This window comes from Paramisgurnus dabryanus, chromosome 1 (assembly GCF_030506205.2).
Source record: "Paramisgurnus dabryanus chromosome 1, PD_genome_1.1, whole genome shotgun sequence".
Taxonomy (NCBI): domain Eukaryota; kingdom Metazoa; phylum Chordata; class Actinopteri; order Cypriniformes; family Cobitidae; genus Paramisgurnus; species Paramisgurnus dabryanus.
The window spans coordinates 4305883-4321543 of NC_133337.1; the positions used below are offsets into that span (position 1 = coordinate 4305883).

Consider the following 15661-nt stretch of genomic DNA (forward strand, 5'->3'; position numbering starts at 1 on the left):
ACACTTTTAATGGTTTTACCAACAACGGCCTCTAGGTGTCAACGGATTGCTGCATACTCTTATTGAACACAAATTAATAAATTACTGTCACTGCATTATTACTACTGTAAAAAGGTTTTGAAATATGAAAACTACATTAGAGCTTTCCAACAATATATATTTTGTCAACATTTTTGAAGATTTATAATAGGATATAGTTTTATAAATATATAATAATTAATATGCATTCCTATGGGGGGGGGGGGGTCATGTAACAAAAAACTGTCATTACATAATTCCTATCATCAGATGACCTTGAAATATGAAAATTATATTCTGAGAGCTTTCTAGTGATATAGTTTGTCATGATTTTTTAGGTTTAGAGTAGGGTTTTAGTGTTATAAATATGTAAAAACAAATTTGGCCTACTTGTGGCGCCATGACATTTTAGAAACTGACTCTCACAACGTCATAATTCTCCCAAAAGGTGATGATATATGAAAACTACACACTTATATAGTTTGTCAAGATCATTTAGGATTAAAACAGGGTATTAGTGCTAATCCATATATAAAAACAAATTCAGTCCACCTGTGGCCGTGTGACATTTTAGAAACTGACTCTCACTACGTCATAATTTTCCTAAAATGGTGATGCAATATGAAAACTAAAGGGGTTAAAATGGTTGTGATAAAAACCACATTTAATGTGTTGTCCTTAACTAAACACATGTCTGTGTTATTATTGTAACAACACATTTGGTGTTGTTCTAACATATCTCGTGTTTTTCCTTTTATTTATTTGAACACAAAATCAATGTGTTAAAATGACACATAATGTGTTAAAATGACACATAATGTGTTAAAATGACACATAATGTGTTAAAATAAAATGACACATAATGTGTTAAAATAAAATGACACATAATGTGTTAAAATGACACATAATGTGTTAAAATGACACATAATGTGTTAAAATGACACATAATGTGTTAAAATGACACATAATGTGTTAAAATGACACATAATGTGTTAAAATGACACATAAGGTGTTAAAATGACACATAATGTGTTAAAATGACACCAAACAATGTGTTAAAAATTAACACTTTCAGTTCAGTGTTTGTTGAATTCCAACACACGCAAACATCAGGAGTCATAAAAATTACCCAACAGCAATGCAAAAGACTGAGAGCATGATTAAGATTATTCCACCAAATATTCATTTTTAACTATTCCTAAAAAAATGAAAAAAAAAAAAAACATTAGTATTGTGCGGTTTAAAAATAAATAAACTTTTTTCCTTTGAAGCATTCAAGATCTGAAAACATTGCATCTTTTTGTTTGTTTGTCTGCTTTCATTTTTCTGTAAATCAGTGCAAACTAAATTTTTTTATTAAGAATTCGGCAGAAAGGTGGTCGGTAGATAACAGAATGAAACAAAAAAATAGTCTAACATAAAACGCTTTATAAGATAAAAGTAAAGCGCACACACACTGCATTTTGCTGAGACAACAACAGATGTTCAGATCCATATTTATCTACAAGTTAGTAATGTGACATATATACACTCATGAATTCTCAAACAATGGATTGCTTTGGATAGGAAAATGTATTTTGAAACAAACACAATATGATACAAAAATATTAAATAAAAAACGCCTCTGCTTTAGACAATTATTTGCCAAACAAAACAATTCGGTAATATTTGAAAAGCTATCAGAGATCAAATTAAACAAATGACCATACTTTTTTCCACATGCTAAAAATGACAAAGAAAATTAGACCACCAACAATGAAAATATAAACAGTATAAAAGTGCAAAACCTAAGTTAGTCCAATCCAATAATCCCATCCATCTTTAGGTAAACCTCACAAAATGTCTATGTCTAACACAACAGTAATATTATAATCATGAATTAGAATGTGACAGTGACTTAGTGATAGCAAAAATGATTGTGCTGCTGTGCTGTTTGCAAAACTGCAGATTTTGAGGCCTAGGCCCCATTTCAGACCATCAGATTTGGCCTGTAAATCTTAAACAAGCTGCCAACTGACTAACTCCACAACTAAAACAGTGATCACTGTTTAATGCGATTCAAGTAGGAGAGACAAACACAAAGCGAAAAACGATATCGAGATGGTTTGCAATGTTTATGGTTTTGGAATAAATTTCAGTCCCGACTTTAATCATGTGCAAATTAAAACTTGGAGAATAAGGGTATTTGGAAAAGGCACTTCAAAAAGACAAACAAGAAATGACAACTCAAAGGTTCAAAGTATTCGTCTGCATGGACATGCTGTTAAAGCAGAGCTAACAGCATGGCAACGTTGATAGGCAGATTGATTCTTTCATTAGTATAACTCATGGACCTGACCACTTCAGGAGGGGAGAGAAGGAAGGCAACAGGTCCAACACGCTGCTCTACACAGGTCAAACACAGAACACCGCCTTCATCCACACGGTCCATCTGAAACAAACAAACATACACCAATATGACAAACTACTGATCTTTATAGACAGACAGGTAATTCTCACCTTTTGGCCATTGAATTTTCATTTCTAGTTGTTTACAATAACTGTTATTTACAAACAGATCTAATTCTAACATTTTGAGCATCAAAGGTTGACTGCAATCATTGATTTCACATTGATTTCAATATTTGACATGATCATACCCAGTCAATATTAAAGATATCACGGTTATTCTCAGACTGTTTTGGGTCACAATAAATAGTTTCCCATGTCTTGTTAGAATATTTATTAACTTTCATTTACTTATAGTTAACAAATGGAACGAAACTAATCAATACAAGCAATAAGTGAAAATAAATGTTACTAACATATCTGATGGGGAGTTTACACATGCTGAGCGCTGAGTCTGCTGTGATGTGGTTGCCACAGTCTTCAATAGAGCAGACAGGAGATGGGTCTGTACTTAGCAAAGTACTGGTCAACTGTGACCTCATAAAATACTCCTGTAACATACAGTAAGTGAAAAGAAAGAATTAATGTTTAAAAAAAAAACACTTCGGCATCATGATAGTTCTTTGGCTAATGGAAGAAAGAAAAAAGTCAGAACACATGCCCCTTGTTTCACAAACAAGGCTTAAGGGTAATCCTAGTAACTTGCACTGACAGATCTTAAAATAAGGCAGTGCCATTGATATGTGTCATGATACACAGCAGTAATGTCTGTATCTAAGGTATGTTTATTAAAGATGCTTAAAACATCTTCATTTAACTAAGGCCTAGTCCAGGCTTTAGCTAAGCCTTGTCTGTGAAGCCAGGCCATGGAGTAATAACTCACCCCAGTAAATGTTAGGATATTGCTGATGGTCTTAGTGATGTAGAGAGCTCTCTTGGCTCGTGTGACGGCCACATATAACAGGTTCCACTCATCATCTGGGACATTTGCTAGGACCAAAGAGAAAACAGTCTGACTTTTGGCCGTTTCACACGGTTTGCAGCAATTGGCGAAATCACCGCGCGGCTACAGCTTTTCTGGTGTAGTGGAAGAGTTTTGTGCAGCGTTTAGTGCCAATCTGTTTATCTTTAATGGCGCCTGCCATGAAGAGCCGTGTGCGCAAAAGGAATAGGATTTTGGGTGCACGAGCAAGGCGTGCGGACCAACTCCGCTTCACTTCTGTAACCACCCCAGTTTTCCGCACGTCTCCTATTGAAAAAGAACTAAACACTTGCTGTTGCCACGTACCGTGTGAAACGCCCATTATGGACATACTCTGCATTGCTGTAATACAGTGGTTGTCAACTCAAGTCCTCGACCAAATCACATTAAAATTGTTTAGTTTGGTGTGGTTTGCTTTTACACGGCCCTTTTTGCAAGTGAACCAAAATTTATAAACCAAACCACATGTGTGTTAAGGTCATCTATTCATTGGACAGAAATTATCAGGTGCGGGAAAGCAAAAATCACTATTCCTATTCAATTTTTGTTCTGTTACTGATAGTTTGCAGGCTTTTGCGCTGCACAGAAAAAGAGCTGCTGTCATTATTCATACAAATAGCTATTCAGACTATTCAGTGTTCTTAGCCACAATGTGTTTATATTTTATGTTTCTAACACCCAAAGTTCATAAATAAAATAATAATTAAACATAATTAAAACCTATGAAGAAAAAATATGCAGATTTAGATGGTTTATTTGTATGCATAATATTCTGCTATTACAATAAAGGTATCCAAAATTATTGCCGTACAGTATATAAACAGTACTTTGCAAAAGTCTTATGCCACCACAACCAGACTTTTTGTTTTAGAAGTTTGAATGTCCATGTATATTTATTAAGATACAAACAGAAAATACAGGAAATATGTACAAAAAAATAAAAAATAAAATTTTCATGACTAAATGTCTTCTTTAGGCATCGTCAGTGTTTAGTAGTGTGACCTCTCTTGGCACTAAACACATCTTGAGCGTTTGTGAGCAGATTGAAGTAAAAAGACTAATTTCTTTCAAATTAGAAATTAGGATTTATTTTTATTTATATTTAAGAGATCCTGCAGTTTCAAGCTACTTATCAGTTTACATTTTTATACAGTTTGTAATACTATATACATATTTCCTATATTTTCTGGATGTATTCTATTAAAGAGACTGATACACAATTATATATGATCACTATAACATTGCAAAAACAACAAATCTAATTGTGGCATGGTGGCCTAAGACTTTTGCACAGTACTGTATATTACATAAACTGCTTGTTAGTTAACGTTCGCATCTCCCTCTAGCGCATAAAAAGCAATGTAATATACTAACATAACACATTTATGGATTTGGGGTGAATCGATCACTATACATGTTCACACCATAAACAAACCGTAGCAGAGTTCAATTTTAACCGGACCGAGACCACCTCTTCAGCTGGTCTTGGTACGGTAGTTTGGTCCTCACCAGAGTTCGATTACTGTAATCACACCTGCCCAAAAGGTCCGCACCAAGGGAGGAAACGAACTTGAGTTCGATTCAATTGAACCAAACAAGACAGGTGTGAATACCCCCCCTAATTAACTTAAACCTAAGTAACAACCCAGTTAACATGAGTGGGCATTGTGGCAGTGAGATGACAATGTGCAGGGGACAGAATCATCTTTATTTTAAATTTGGGGGGGGGCATTTCCTCGCTTAGCCCCTGCGTATTCTACGCCTATGAACACAACAAACCAGTGCTGAAACTGCCCACTCTCTGCAGGTTGTGTCGAGAACAGGGAACTTTCGTGAAGTCGTCCGTCACAACCACAATGTCAAACTCCAGGCCTTTAGATTTGTGTACAGTACCAAGAATATAATCTGTGAATGCAAAACAATGTAATGTTATAAGAGTAATGAGGACATCTAGCATAGTAAGGTGGGGGACAATTTTAACGCAAACTAATCTGTCTTTATCTTTCTTTAGATAAAACTGTATTCCTACTAGCTTTGTTGACTATGCTTATTGTTGGCTCCTTAGACAAAATGTTACAGTTTTCCTCAATTGCTAAAACACTAAAACTCATTGGCTGAACAAAGTTCTCAGTTGCCTGAACTCATTTATCTTATTGTACAGTCTGTTGTCAATACCTTAAACCATTTCACATGATAAAATACAATTTGCAGATCTCAATTAGACTTTTTAGCAAAACTCCAAACACATACTCATTCTCAAAACACAATCTGCACTCTAATGCACATTTCATGTATACTGCTAAACAAAAGCTGCAACAATCAATTACAAATAGAGCACATGTCATTGATTAAACACTACTACTCAAAATGGATTTAACCGGTTTCAAATGATGTGACACAACCAATATAAGCCAGTTCACTGTTGTATACAGTAGTACAGTGCATTTTAGGCTGAATGATGTACAATGGACAAACTGCATGGCCCTGAACATTATGCTTTCAATTATATGTGTCAGCATTTTTTATGTAAACTGTGGATGAGTTTAAATTTTTACCTTTCTTTTTGTAAACAAATTACACAAATTGTGATTTTGAATTTTTTTTACAGTACAAATAAAAAATTACAAAAAAATATTCATAATTTCAGGATTCACTTGACAGGAATTTATAAATTCAGTTCACATTTCCAAAAAACCCTATAGAAAACATGCTTTATGCTTACAGTAACAGATTATGACGCATATGTGACCCGATCTGGCGAAATGAGTCGGAAGTCGCAACGTTCTATTTTAAGATATGAGCCGATAATGTGGAAAAACAATGAAATTATCAAAAAAAATATTTTTAGCTAATTTCAAAGAACAGACATTAAAACAATCTCCCAAAGTTTCGTAGTCCAAATAATTGAGTAAAGGTGTTTAAATGACTATTAAAGTTGAAACAGTTTTACTTAATCCGCTGGAAATTGCTTTTCTCAAATACTCTCGTCACCTCCGAGCATTCCGGGGATCCCCTGAAACGTCACTATCTCTCCAAATATGGTGTTACACGTTGTTTTAGAGCCAATCAGAAATCTTCATAAACGCTGATCGTTTGTCAATGGGAAACCCCGGGGCACCTGATTGGCCCAGCCATCCTCTTGTCAGTCTCGCAGCACACTACTCTCCTATTTAACTCCTTTTTGAATTGTTTACACTGTTATTGTTAACTAGCCTACACAAAGATATGATTGCATAGGCAAGCATTATTTGTTTTCTTTTTGCTTGTCTCTCTGTCTCTCTCATTTTCTCTCACACGCGCGCGCACACACGCGAACACGCACGCGCACACACGCGCGCGCACGCGAACACACACACACACACACACACACACACACACATTCTGGTTTCCATGTTCTATTCCCTTCCCCTAACTCAAACCCCAACCATCACAGAAACCTTTCTGTTACTTCACATTTTCAATAAACATCATTCTGTTTGATTTATAAGCTTGTTTCTTGGTTTACTGAAATAGCATTTATATTAATGTCTTTGGTCAAATTAAGCTGTAAAATAAATTGTTTATCCCTTTAAAAATGCAATGGATTTTGAAAGATATCTACAAAAAAGGGGCAAAAAACTTTAAAGGCGTTTTTCTCAGGTTTTCAGTTGGAAAAAGAAGACAGACAACCTTAATTCAAATGTCTATATCTTTAAAACCATTCAAGGTATGACTTTCACTAGGATATCATTTGAAAGCTTATTATCTCCTCTTTCCACTGATACCAAAATCTCAATTTTGAAATTTGGGTCACTGTGACTCATTTTGCTGGATCAGGTCACATATGGTGAACAATTTTGCATGACATGCCTTGCACGATTAACTAATTCCTAAATGTGTTGAGGTGTAAGACTATTCAACAGAAACCAGTATAATGTATTTTCATGAAAATTAAATGTAGAAAACAGCAGAAAATTGTACATTATCATCTGCCTGATTGTATCAAAGGATTTGCAATTTGTCCAGTCAATGAGAATTAAATTGTAAAAAAGTACTTTTCCCTAAAATTTTTTTTTGAACAATGTGTTTTCTATTTTTTGGTGTAGTGTTTACTCACTGTTTGGTAGTGTTTATCATTTTGATCATTTTGTTTATGGATTGAGAGCAGTGTTTGATTTTGAACAGAAAACCGTTTGGGTCGAAAGTTTCATTTTGCAAGAGGAGTCAGAGGTTTTGCAAATAGTGCTTGAAGATGAGGTTTTGTGTTTAAAGTTTTCAGAAAATGGAGCACGGTTTCAAAAATTGTGTTTTAGCAATTGAGAAAAACTGTAAATGCGTAAGTCAATTTACATAAAAACATAGACTAAATTAATAAACATAAACAAGTACCTGCACACTGAGGGTTTTTCTGAGCACATTTGTAGATCCGCTGTACCAGCTCTGGAATGCGGTTGTTGTATTTTTCCACCACAGATAGCTTAGCCTCCAATTCACGGTCTTCTGAGGCCACAGCGTATCCCTTCAAGCCTCTGTATCCGCCCATCTTTTCTCGGCAGAAATTCCGGATGAAGTAATCTTTAATTGTGAGGTTCTCTGAGAAACAAAATTAAATCTAAAATAAACTACTTTAAGAAAACACTCACAAACCTCAGCTGTTAGAAAGATTGTTTAAAATATGAATTATCTAAGATTATTTAAGTATACATCATAAAACACACACACACACACACACACACACACACACACACACACACACACACACACACACACACACACACACACACACACACACACACACACACACAGAGGTTTCCATGTTTTCTGGGGACATTCCATAGACGTAATGACAGGGCTTGACATTAAGGCTTGTCCGCTTGTCCGGGACAAGTGGATTTTTTGAAGGACAAGTGTAAGAGAAAATTAGTTGTCCGACTGGACAAGTTAAATTTTAAACAATGTTACTTAATGTTATGTTGTAGTGGAAGATTTTTTCTTTTATTTTAATTATAGTTTATGAACTTATAATTGTTAAATGGAAAATCCTGTTCTTCTGTTCTAGTGAAAGATTTCTGTTCTTTCCATCTGTTCAGTAGTAAAATGTCCAAAGACTAGAACATTATGCAAAGTCCTACCAGATAAGATAAAGGGGGGCTAGTGAATGACATAAGTAACAAATGATGAACAAGTGGAAAAACTCAGTTTCACTGAGAACAAAATAATTTCTTCTATTTGACCAGATGTGCTTCAACTGATATGTTTCTTAGTCAATGACCGCGTTTACATGCACCCTAATAATGCGATTATAATGGGATTTTGTCAATACTGCGATTATACTTTACCTAATGTAAACGCAATAATTCGATAAAAATAATGCGATTAAGCTCATAATCGCAATAAGTAAAGTCGCATTAAAAGAGGTGCCGTACGCCGTTTATAATCGCAGTATGCGTCCATGTAAACGCTTTAATCGCATTTATACCGCACTAATTAAGTGCACGTGTGTTTTAGTCACGCACCTTAAGCACAAATTCGTTTTAATCTTGACATTAGGAAGTTTTACATGAACTCTGCCAACACGACTCGCTGTCAGCAGTCTGCCTTCATTCAGAAACAGCTCAAATAACACGACAGCAGTGTATAAAACCTTTAAATGACATTATAACGATAATTATAACGATAAATATATTAGTGACCACATCATAATGATAACTTCATGCTAATTCGATAAAACGAGCGCGGCATTACCTAATATTGGATATTTCTTGTAATAAAAACTTTTTTTGCAATTGTTTACATGTCACTGAATATGTACATATGCTGTTCTTGTTGCATTTACACAGCGGGAAACCAGCAGATGTCCTCAACTGAATGAATGTAGTAGTTTGTGTAATAATATCATACCTTTTGGCGTAGTCAGTGTGGTAGAAAAATTTCACAGCATCAGCGCTGGATACCTGAGGTAATTTTATGTTATAAACCTCAGCAATGAATGAGCTTTCTGCTGCATTTTAAGTGCGCGTGCACTTCAAGTTCAAATAGATTTGATTGGCTGTCAATGGTTTATCGTTCATCATGTGCCAAAATCGCTATCGTTATAGTTGTTGTGTGAGCTCTGATTATCTTTAATATAAAACGATTTTTAAAACTATATTTTTATATCATGTGAACACCCTTTACAGTCATTTAACGTAAGTAAATTAAAACAGTGGACCATATATGTGAGTTCATCATTTGTGCTCTGCATTGAACTTTGTGTGAATAATCCGAAAATAAAAACTGCATGTAAACCGGAGTGAAGAGGTTAGCTCCAGTCATGTAAACATCTTACTGCGATTAAGACCTTACTCGCATTATTGGAAATAATCGCATTTTTGGTGTGCATGTAAACGTGGTCATTGATAAATTGAAGGTTTATTTTCTAAGTGACGCTGGAACTATGATGAAATCTTTGGATCATGGGCGGAGATGGGATGACTGTGTTTTTCAGTATCTTACTATAAATATGTGCTCAACCTTGTAAATGGGGCTCTTAGGTTTTTAAACTTCTAGCACCACGGGGGTGAGAGCCTATTCTGCAGAATATATTAAATTCAGACAAAGAAAATTCTGTCGACAGTGTCTGTGTGATCCTTGACTTTCACTCTTAGTGAGTATTATTTGATGCGGCTAAAATTCCACGACAATAATGGCGACGAGGATGCGGATTCCACAGCTGAAGACTCCAGAAGGTTTGGGAGAGACTGACTGATCACCCCTGAGACAAGAGGTCTCGGGCTCCGTACCCCAGGCCTAAGGGAAGGGAGAGTCTCAACCATTTCTGAAGTCAAAGCTGAAGGAATCCTGGAAAGAACCGTTGTGGTGGCATCTGAATAGATAATACGGTAAGCGTTTTTCGTTCGTGACCATGGGTCAGGGTAATTCGAAAGAGAGTAAAAGTCAATGGATCTGGAAAATGGTGTGTATACTCGAGTGATCAAATCAAAGGGCACGGGGGCGTTGGAAAGCGTAAAATCTGGGAGAAAAGGTATGATTTTCCTCCTAAAGGAACACTGAGTGTAAAAGCACTCACTTTATTAAGGGAAAAAATCATTGCGGATGGCAGAGAAATGAGAGCACAGAGTAAGATAAAGACCAAGGACGAACTGACTCAGACTAAGTCAGAGCTAAACATTAAGCATAATGTTTTCCTACATCAGATTCATTACATGATGAACCTAACTTTCTTTCAAGAAGCATTACCAAGAATACCAATTGCACCCCCGCCACCGCCAGCACAAGAACTATCACCTGGGCTAAACCCACCAATCCTCCTCGACAGCATCTTGGAAGAGGAAGAGGAGGAAGTCCAGATAAAAACATCAACACAGGAGAGGTAACATCCTGGGAATCCTACCTAAAGCAAATGTTCCTCGGGGAACTTCAACCTGAAATTTCAACAAAGGTGAAGCAAACCTGCATCGAATGGGAATCAGGAAAGTTGAGTGAGGTCATTACACATTCTCTACATGCTGAACGCCTGCATGACGAAGAAAAACGAAAGAAGCAGAGAAAGGCAAATCAACAACTATCTTCAGCTTTTGTCAAGATAGGCAAATGGGGCCAGCAACGACAATCAGCACAGTTTCCCTTCACAAGGACAACGTTTCCAGGAGAACTGGCAACAAAAAGAACGAGAGAAAAAGAGGGAAAGCAGTGGCAAGAAAATCAGAGAGAGAAGATTTGCTGGTATTGCGGACAGAAAGAACACTTGAAAAAAACAATGTTTTCATTTCCTGAATTCTCAAGAGCAACCAGAAACCCAGGCGGACGCGGGAAACTTTGCGGGGTGTAAAGAAAAAGGGGACTGAAGCCAGGAGGGGGAAGGAGAGAATCGGACGGAAGGGGGTAAGTCCAATCTTGTTTTTTCTGCGGTTCAAATGCCATATTATCTGCTTGCTAATTCTGTTTTTCTGATGTGTGTGAAAGGGAAAGAAACGCTCTATGCAATGAAGAACTTGCCTTGCTTGATGTTGATCGAGAGGCATACTCTAAACTGCCTCTCGAAGAAATAATGGTTGAGGGACAGGCATTGTTGTTTATGGTAGACTCTGGTGCAACCAACTCTGTCATACGCAAAGATGAACTCCCATTTGTCACCTTGAGTGGGTAGTTTAACTCATCTATGAGTGCTTCGGGGCATATAGTGAGGGAAGAATTTACTGCTCCACTCTGTTGTATGCATGACGGTAATGAGTTTATGCATATGTTCCTGGTATCTGACGCGTGTCCGGTAAACCTCATGGGGAGGGATTTGATGTGTAAAATGAATGCTAGCATTTTATGTAACAACCAAGGCCTAAATATTTCTTGTTGGGATCCCAGAATGTTGTCTATGTGTGTGTCTCTGTTATATGTGTATGAATGGGCCTTTCTGAATGAAGAGTTGCATGCTGAAGGGAATATAAAATTGCCACAAGCCAGCGAGGTCATTCCAGCTGAAAACATGGATTGCACGCTCATGTTGTTGAAATAACAGAGAGAGAGTGGCAAGAGAGATGGTTTTCTGTAAAGACAGAGGGTTTTTGACTTTAACCCATATATGCTGGAATGACTCGTGGTGTGTGGCACTCGTTCAGTTGACAGGAAAGCAGGAACAAATTTTTGATGTTGACAATTCAATACCCCACATCTCCATTGCAAAAAATACTAGTCAGCCGTTAGAAAAAGCAGGTGAATTTGCAAAGGCCTGCAGCGAGGCTGTTGATTGGGAACCATTGGCAGATAGCATACAGTTCTCAGAGCAGTTATCAGCACACAGAAGAGATTATGCTGCTTTTTCATGGCTGAGAGAGAGAGAGTTGTAATACAGAAAGCTGTTTCTGCAGATTTCAACTCACAAAACAGTTTGTCAGTACACATGACGTGTGCTAGTATTGATTTACCGCAAAAACTTATTGACAATGTACCTGATTACCTGTGGGCTAAAGACAAGTATGATGTGGGTTTGATTAAAGGGTGTGAACCAGTAACTATCACCCCAAAGAGTGATTATAGACCATGTAAACCCCAATATCCTCTGAAATGGGAGGCGCTTGAGGGAATAAGGCCAGTATTTCAGGCCTTATTGGAAAAAGGGATAGTTATTCCCTGCCCACACTCACCTGTGAGAACACCCATTTTTCCTGTACAAAAGGTCAGGGATGCAGGTCAGCCCACAGAGTGGAGGTTTGTTCAAGATCTCCAAGCAGGAAATGCTGCAGTACAAGCAAGGGCACCTCATGTGCCAAACCCTTACACAATTCTCTCACAGATACCAGCTGACGGCGAGTGGTTTTCTGTAGTGGATATTTCAAGTGTATTCTTCAGAGTTCCTGTCCATTCTGATAGCCAGTTTTGGTTTGATTTTACATTTAAGGGGTACAACGAGAGCCGCACTGTTTACAAACTCTGCATTGCATTGTTCATTACAGAAACTTGTGTTGGATGATGGTGTTGCTTTATTGCAGTACGTGGATGACCTCTTGGTGCCAGCACCGACTCAGCAATCGTGCACAGACAACACCATACGGCTGCTTACTCATCTAGCTAAGGAAGGTCATAAGGTAAACCCTAATAAAGTCCAGTGCTCAGTCCAGAAAGTAACCTTTCTAGGATATGAAATTACACCAATGGGTAAGCCTCTCTCTCCAAAGAGAATAGAGGCAATAGCTAATATACCAAGGCCCATTACAAAGAAACAAGGCATTTTTGGGTATGACATCATATTGCAGGACTTTTATTGCTAACTATTCTGAAATGCAACAACCATTGCATGACATAATTTATGAGAAACCTTTTGCACCATCAGAGAAGGTAGAATGGACAGAGAAGGCTGAAAGGGCATTTGTGGAACTAAAACAGACATTACAGCAGGCACCCACTTTGGGGTTGCCAGATCCAAAAAAGCCTTTTATTCAAACAGTGGATGAAAGGAATGGCTGTATGACCTCTGTTTTGTTGCAGGAACATGGTGACAAGTTGAGACCAGTTGCATATTTTTCAGGACGCCTTGATGCGGTGGCCAGAGGCCTACCAGGATGTCTCAGGGCAGTGGCAGCTGCGAAAAAAGCTGTACAAGCCAGCAGTGAGTTTGTGGGATACGCACAGCTGCGTCTGTTGGTTCCTCAATCTGTGTCTCATATACTGCCTGAACAGCGCACATCTCACTTGTCTGCAGCAAGATGGCTGCGTTATTCCTGTGCATTGTTACAGATGTCTAATGTCACAGTTGAAAGATGTACAGTGCTAAACCCGGCGACATTGTTTGTCTGCCCTACGGGAAGTATGTACACCAAGGCCTGACCTTGCTGACACACCCATACCTAAATGCACCCTCACATATTATGTGGATGGTTCCTCTTCCAGAGATGACAGAGGCATAAATAGGATGGGGTGGGCAGTTGTGTCTGACTTTGAAGTAGTGAAATCCGGATGCTTACCACCTCACAAATCTGCAAAGGTGGCTGAATTGCATTCACTAACACAAGCTTGTCAACTTGCTACTAATCAATCTATAACCTTTTACATTGACTGCTGATTTTACTGACAGTTTCTCTCCTATAACAAATTTTACTCCTTTCTCAAATAGCTGTGTGCAAATGTAAAGCACACACCAAGGAACAGGACGTGATCTCCAGAGGAAATGCACGTGCGGATGCGGAAGCATCTCTCATTTCTACTAACAAAAACTTTTCTCTTACGCAGATTTCCCAGGAAAATGACGCTGAAACAGCACAGGAGTCATTAATAAGCATGCAAACATTTTCTCTTCCAACAGAAACAGCTCTATGGAAATCGTGTGGAGCAACCAAAACTCCTGAAGGGATTTGGATGGGTCCAAATCAAAAACCTTGCTTACCTAGTGCTGGGCGATTTGGCCTAAAAATAAAATCTCCGATTTAATTTTTTTTAATTCGACTTCCGATTTTTTCCGATTCCCCCCCCCCACTTATTAAGAAAAGCAATAAGTACAAACGGCAGACAACTTAAAGCAAATTTTGCTTTTATTTAATCAAAAGCAAGACAAATGTAACCCCCATTTTTTAGATGAATAATAAATAAATAAACACCCTCTTGGAATCAAAGTCCCAGCTGTGTTTTAAGTCACACTTTGTAGTCTAGAGACAAAAAAGGAGACAAACATTAACCTTGAGAGTAGCACCATTTTCAAAAGCATTAAAAATACATTACAAATCCGGTAGCCATGTTGTCGCTTGCTGTTGCCGTTTCGTGTGTTTGTGCTATGATGATGATGTTGTCGCTTGCTGATGCTGTTTCACGTGTGCTATGATGTTGCTATAATAACGCTACGGAAGCCCTGGGCAGCCAAAAATGCGCCATTACAAAAAAAAAGAATTACTTATTTTTTAAATCGCCCACAACAAAAAATTCGAATTAATTCATTAAATCGATTTTTCGCCCAGGCCTATGCTTACCTAAACATTTTTATTCCCATTTTGCTAGGTTGACACATGGGGACCACGATGACAGGCGATACTCTTCAAAATGAAAATGACATGTTGCAGTATTGTATTTCTATGTCCTCTGTATTTCAAAATATCTCCAAAGCAGGTTAATGCAGCCCTACCCTGTCCAGTAGAAGAACCATTACACAACATCAAACCAGGGGATTACGTGGTGGTAAAGAACCTCAGGAGGAAATCCTGGAAAGCCAGATAGTGGGATGGGCCCTATCAGGTTCTGCTGACAACTCATACCGCCGTAAAGATCGCAGAGCGTGCCACGTGGGTGCACGCTGCCCATTGCCGAAGGGTTGGTGCTGGAATCCAAGGTGTGATCCAAAGGGAGGACGACTAACCGACTGCGTGGTGTGGTGGTACCATACCCGAATCTACAGAGGGAATTAATCATCAAGGGCACACGACCCCAACTATAACTGTGCTCAACCTCTTCACCACAAATCCAAAGGAATCATCAAGGGCACACAACCCCAACTATAACTGTGCTTAACCTCTTCACCACAAATCCAAAGGAATCATCAAGGGCGCACGACCCCAACTCTAACTGTGCTCAACCTCTTCACCACAAATCCAAAGGAATCATCAAGGGCACACAACCCCAACTATAACTGTGCTTAACCTCTTCACCACAAATCCAAAGGAATCATCAAGGGCGCACGACCCCAACTCTAACTGTGCTCAACATCTGCAGTACAATTCAAAAGACCCTATGTAACGATGAGAGTCATGAAGTTATGAATAAATCATAAAATTTTTTCTTTTATTTTAATTATAGTTTATGAACTTATAATTGTTA

The 15661-nt window shown here is 37.9% G+C and overlaps 1 protein-coding gene across 3 annotated transcripts in view; it reads right to left on the reverse strand.

The window, feature by feature from the left end:
• Positions 1-1498: 1498 nt before the first annotated feature.
• Positions 1499-15661, reverse strand: part of fbxo18 (F-box DNA helicase 1) — a 254384-nt gene continuing 240221 nt past the window's right edge. For 2 of the 3 annotated variants that reach the window (XM_065247858.2, XM_065247871.2), the window contains exons 17-21: positions 7757-7960; positions 5168-5293; positions 3290-3396; positions 2823-2957; positions 1499-2449 (exon numbers count right to left, since the gene is read on the reverse strand). In XM_065247858.2, the coding sequence (XP_065103930.1) occupies positions 2282-2449; positions 2823-2957; positions 3290-3396; positions 5168-5293; positions 7757-7960 (740 nt within the window). In that variant the 3' untranslated portion in view covers positions 1499-2281. The remainder of the gene's footprint in view (positions 2450-2822; positions 2958-3289; positions 3397-5167; positions 5294-7756; positions 7961-15661) is intronic. The other variant, XM_065247865.2, reaches the window with a different exon arrangement.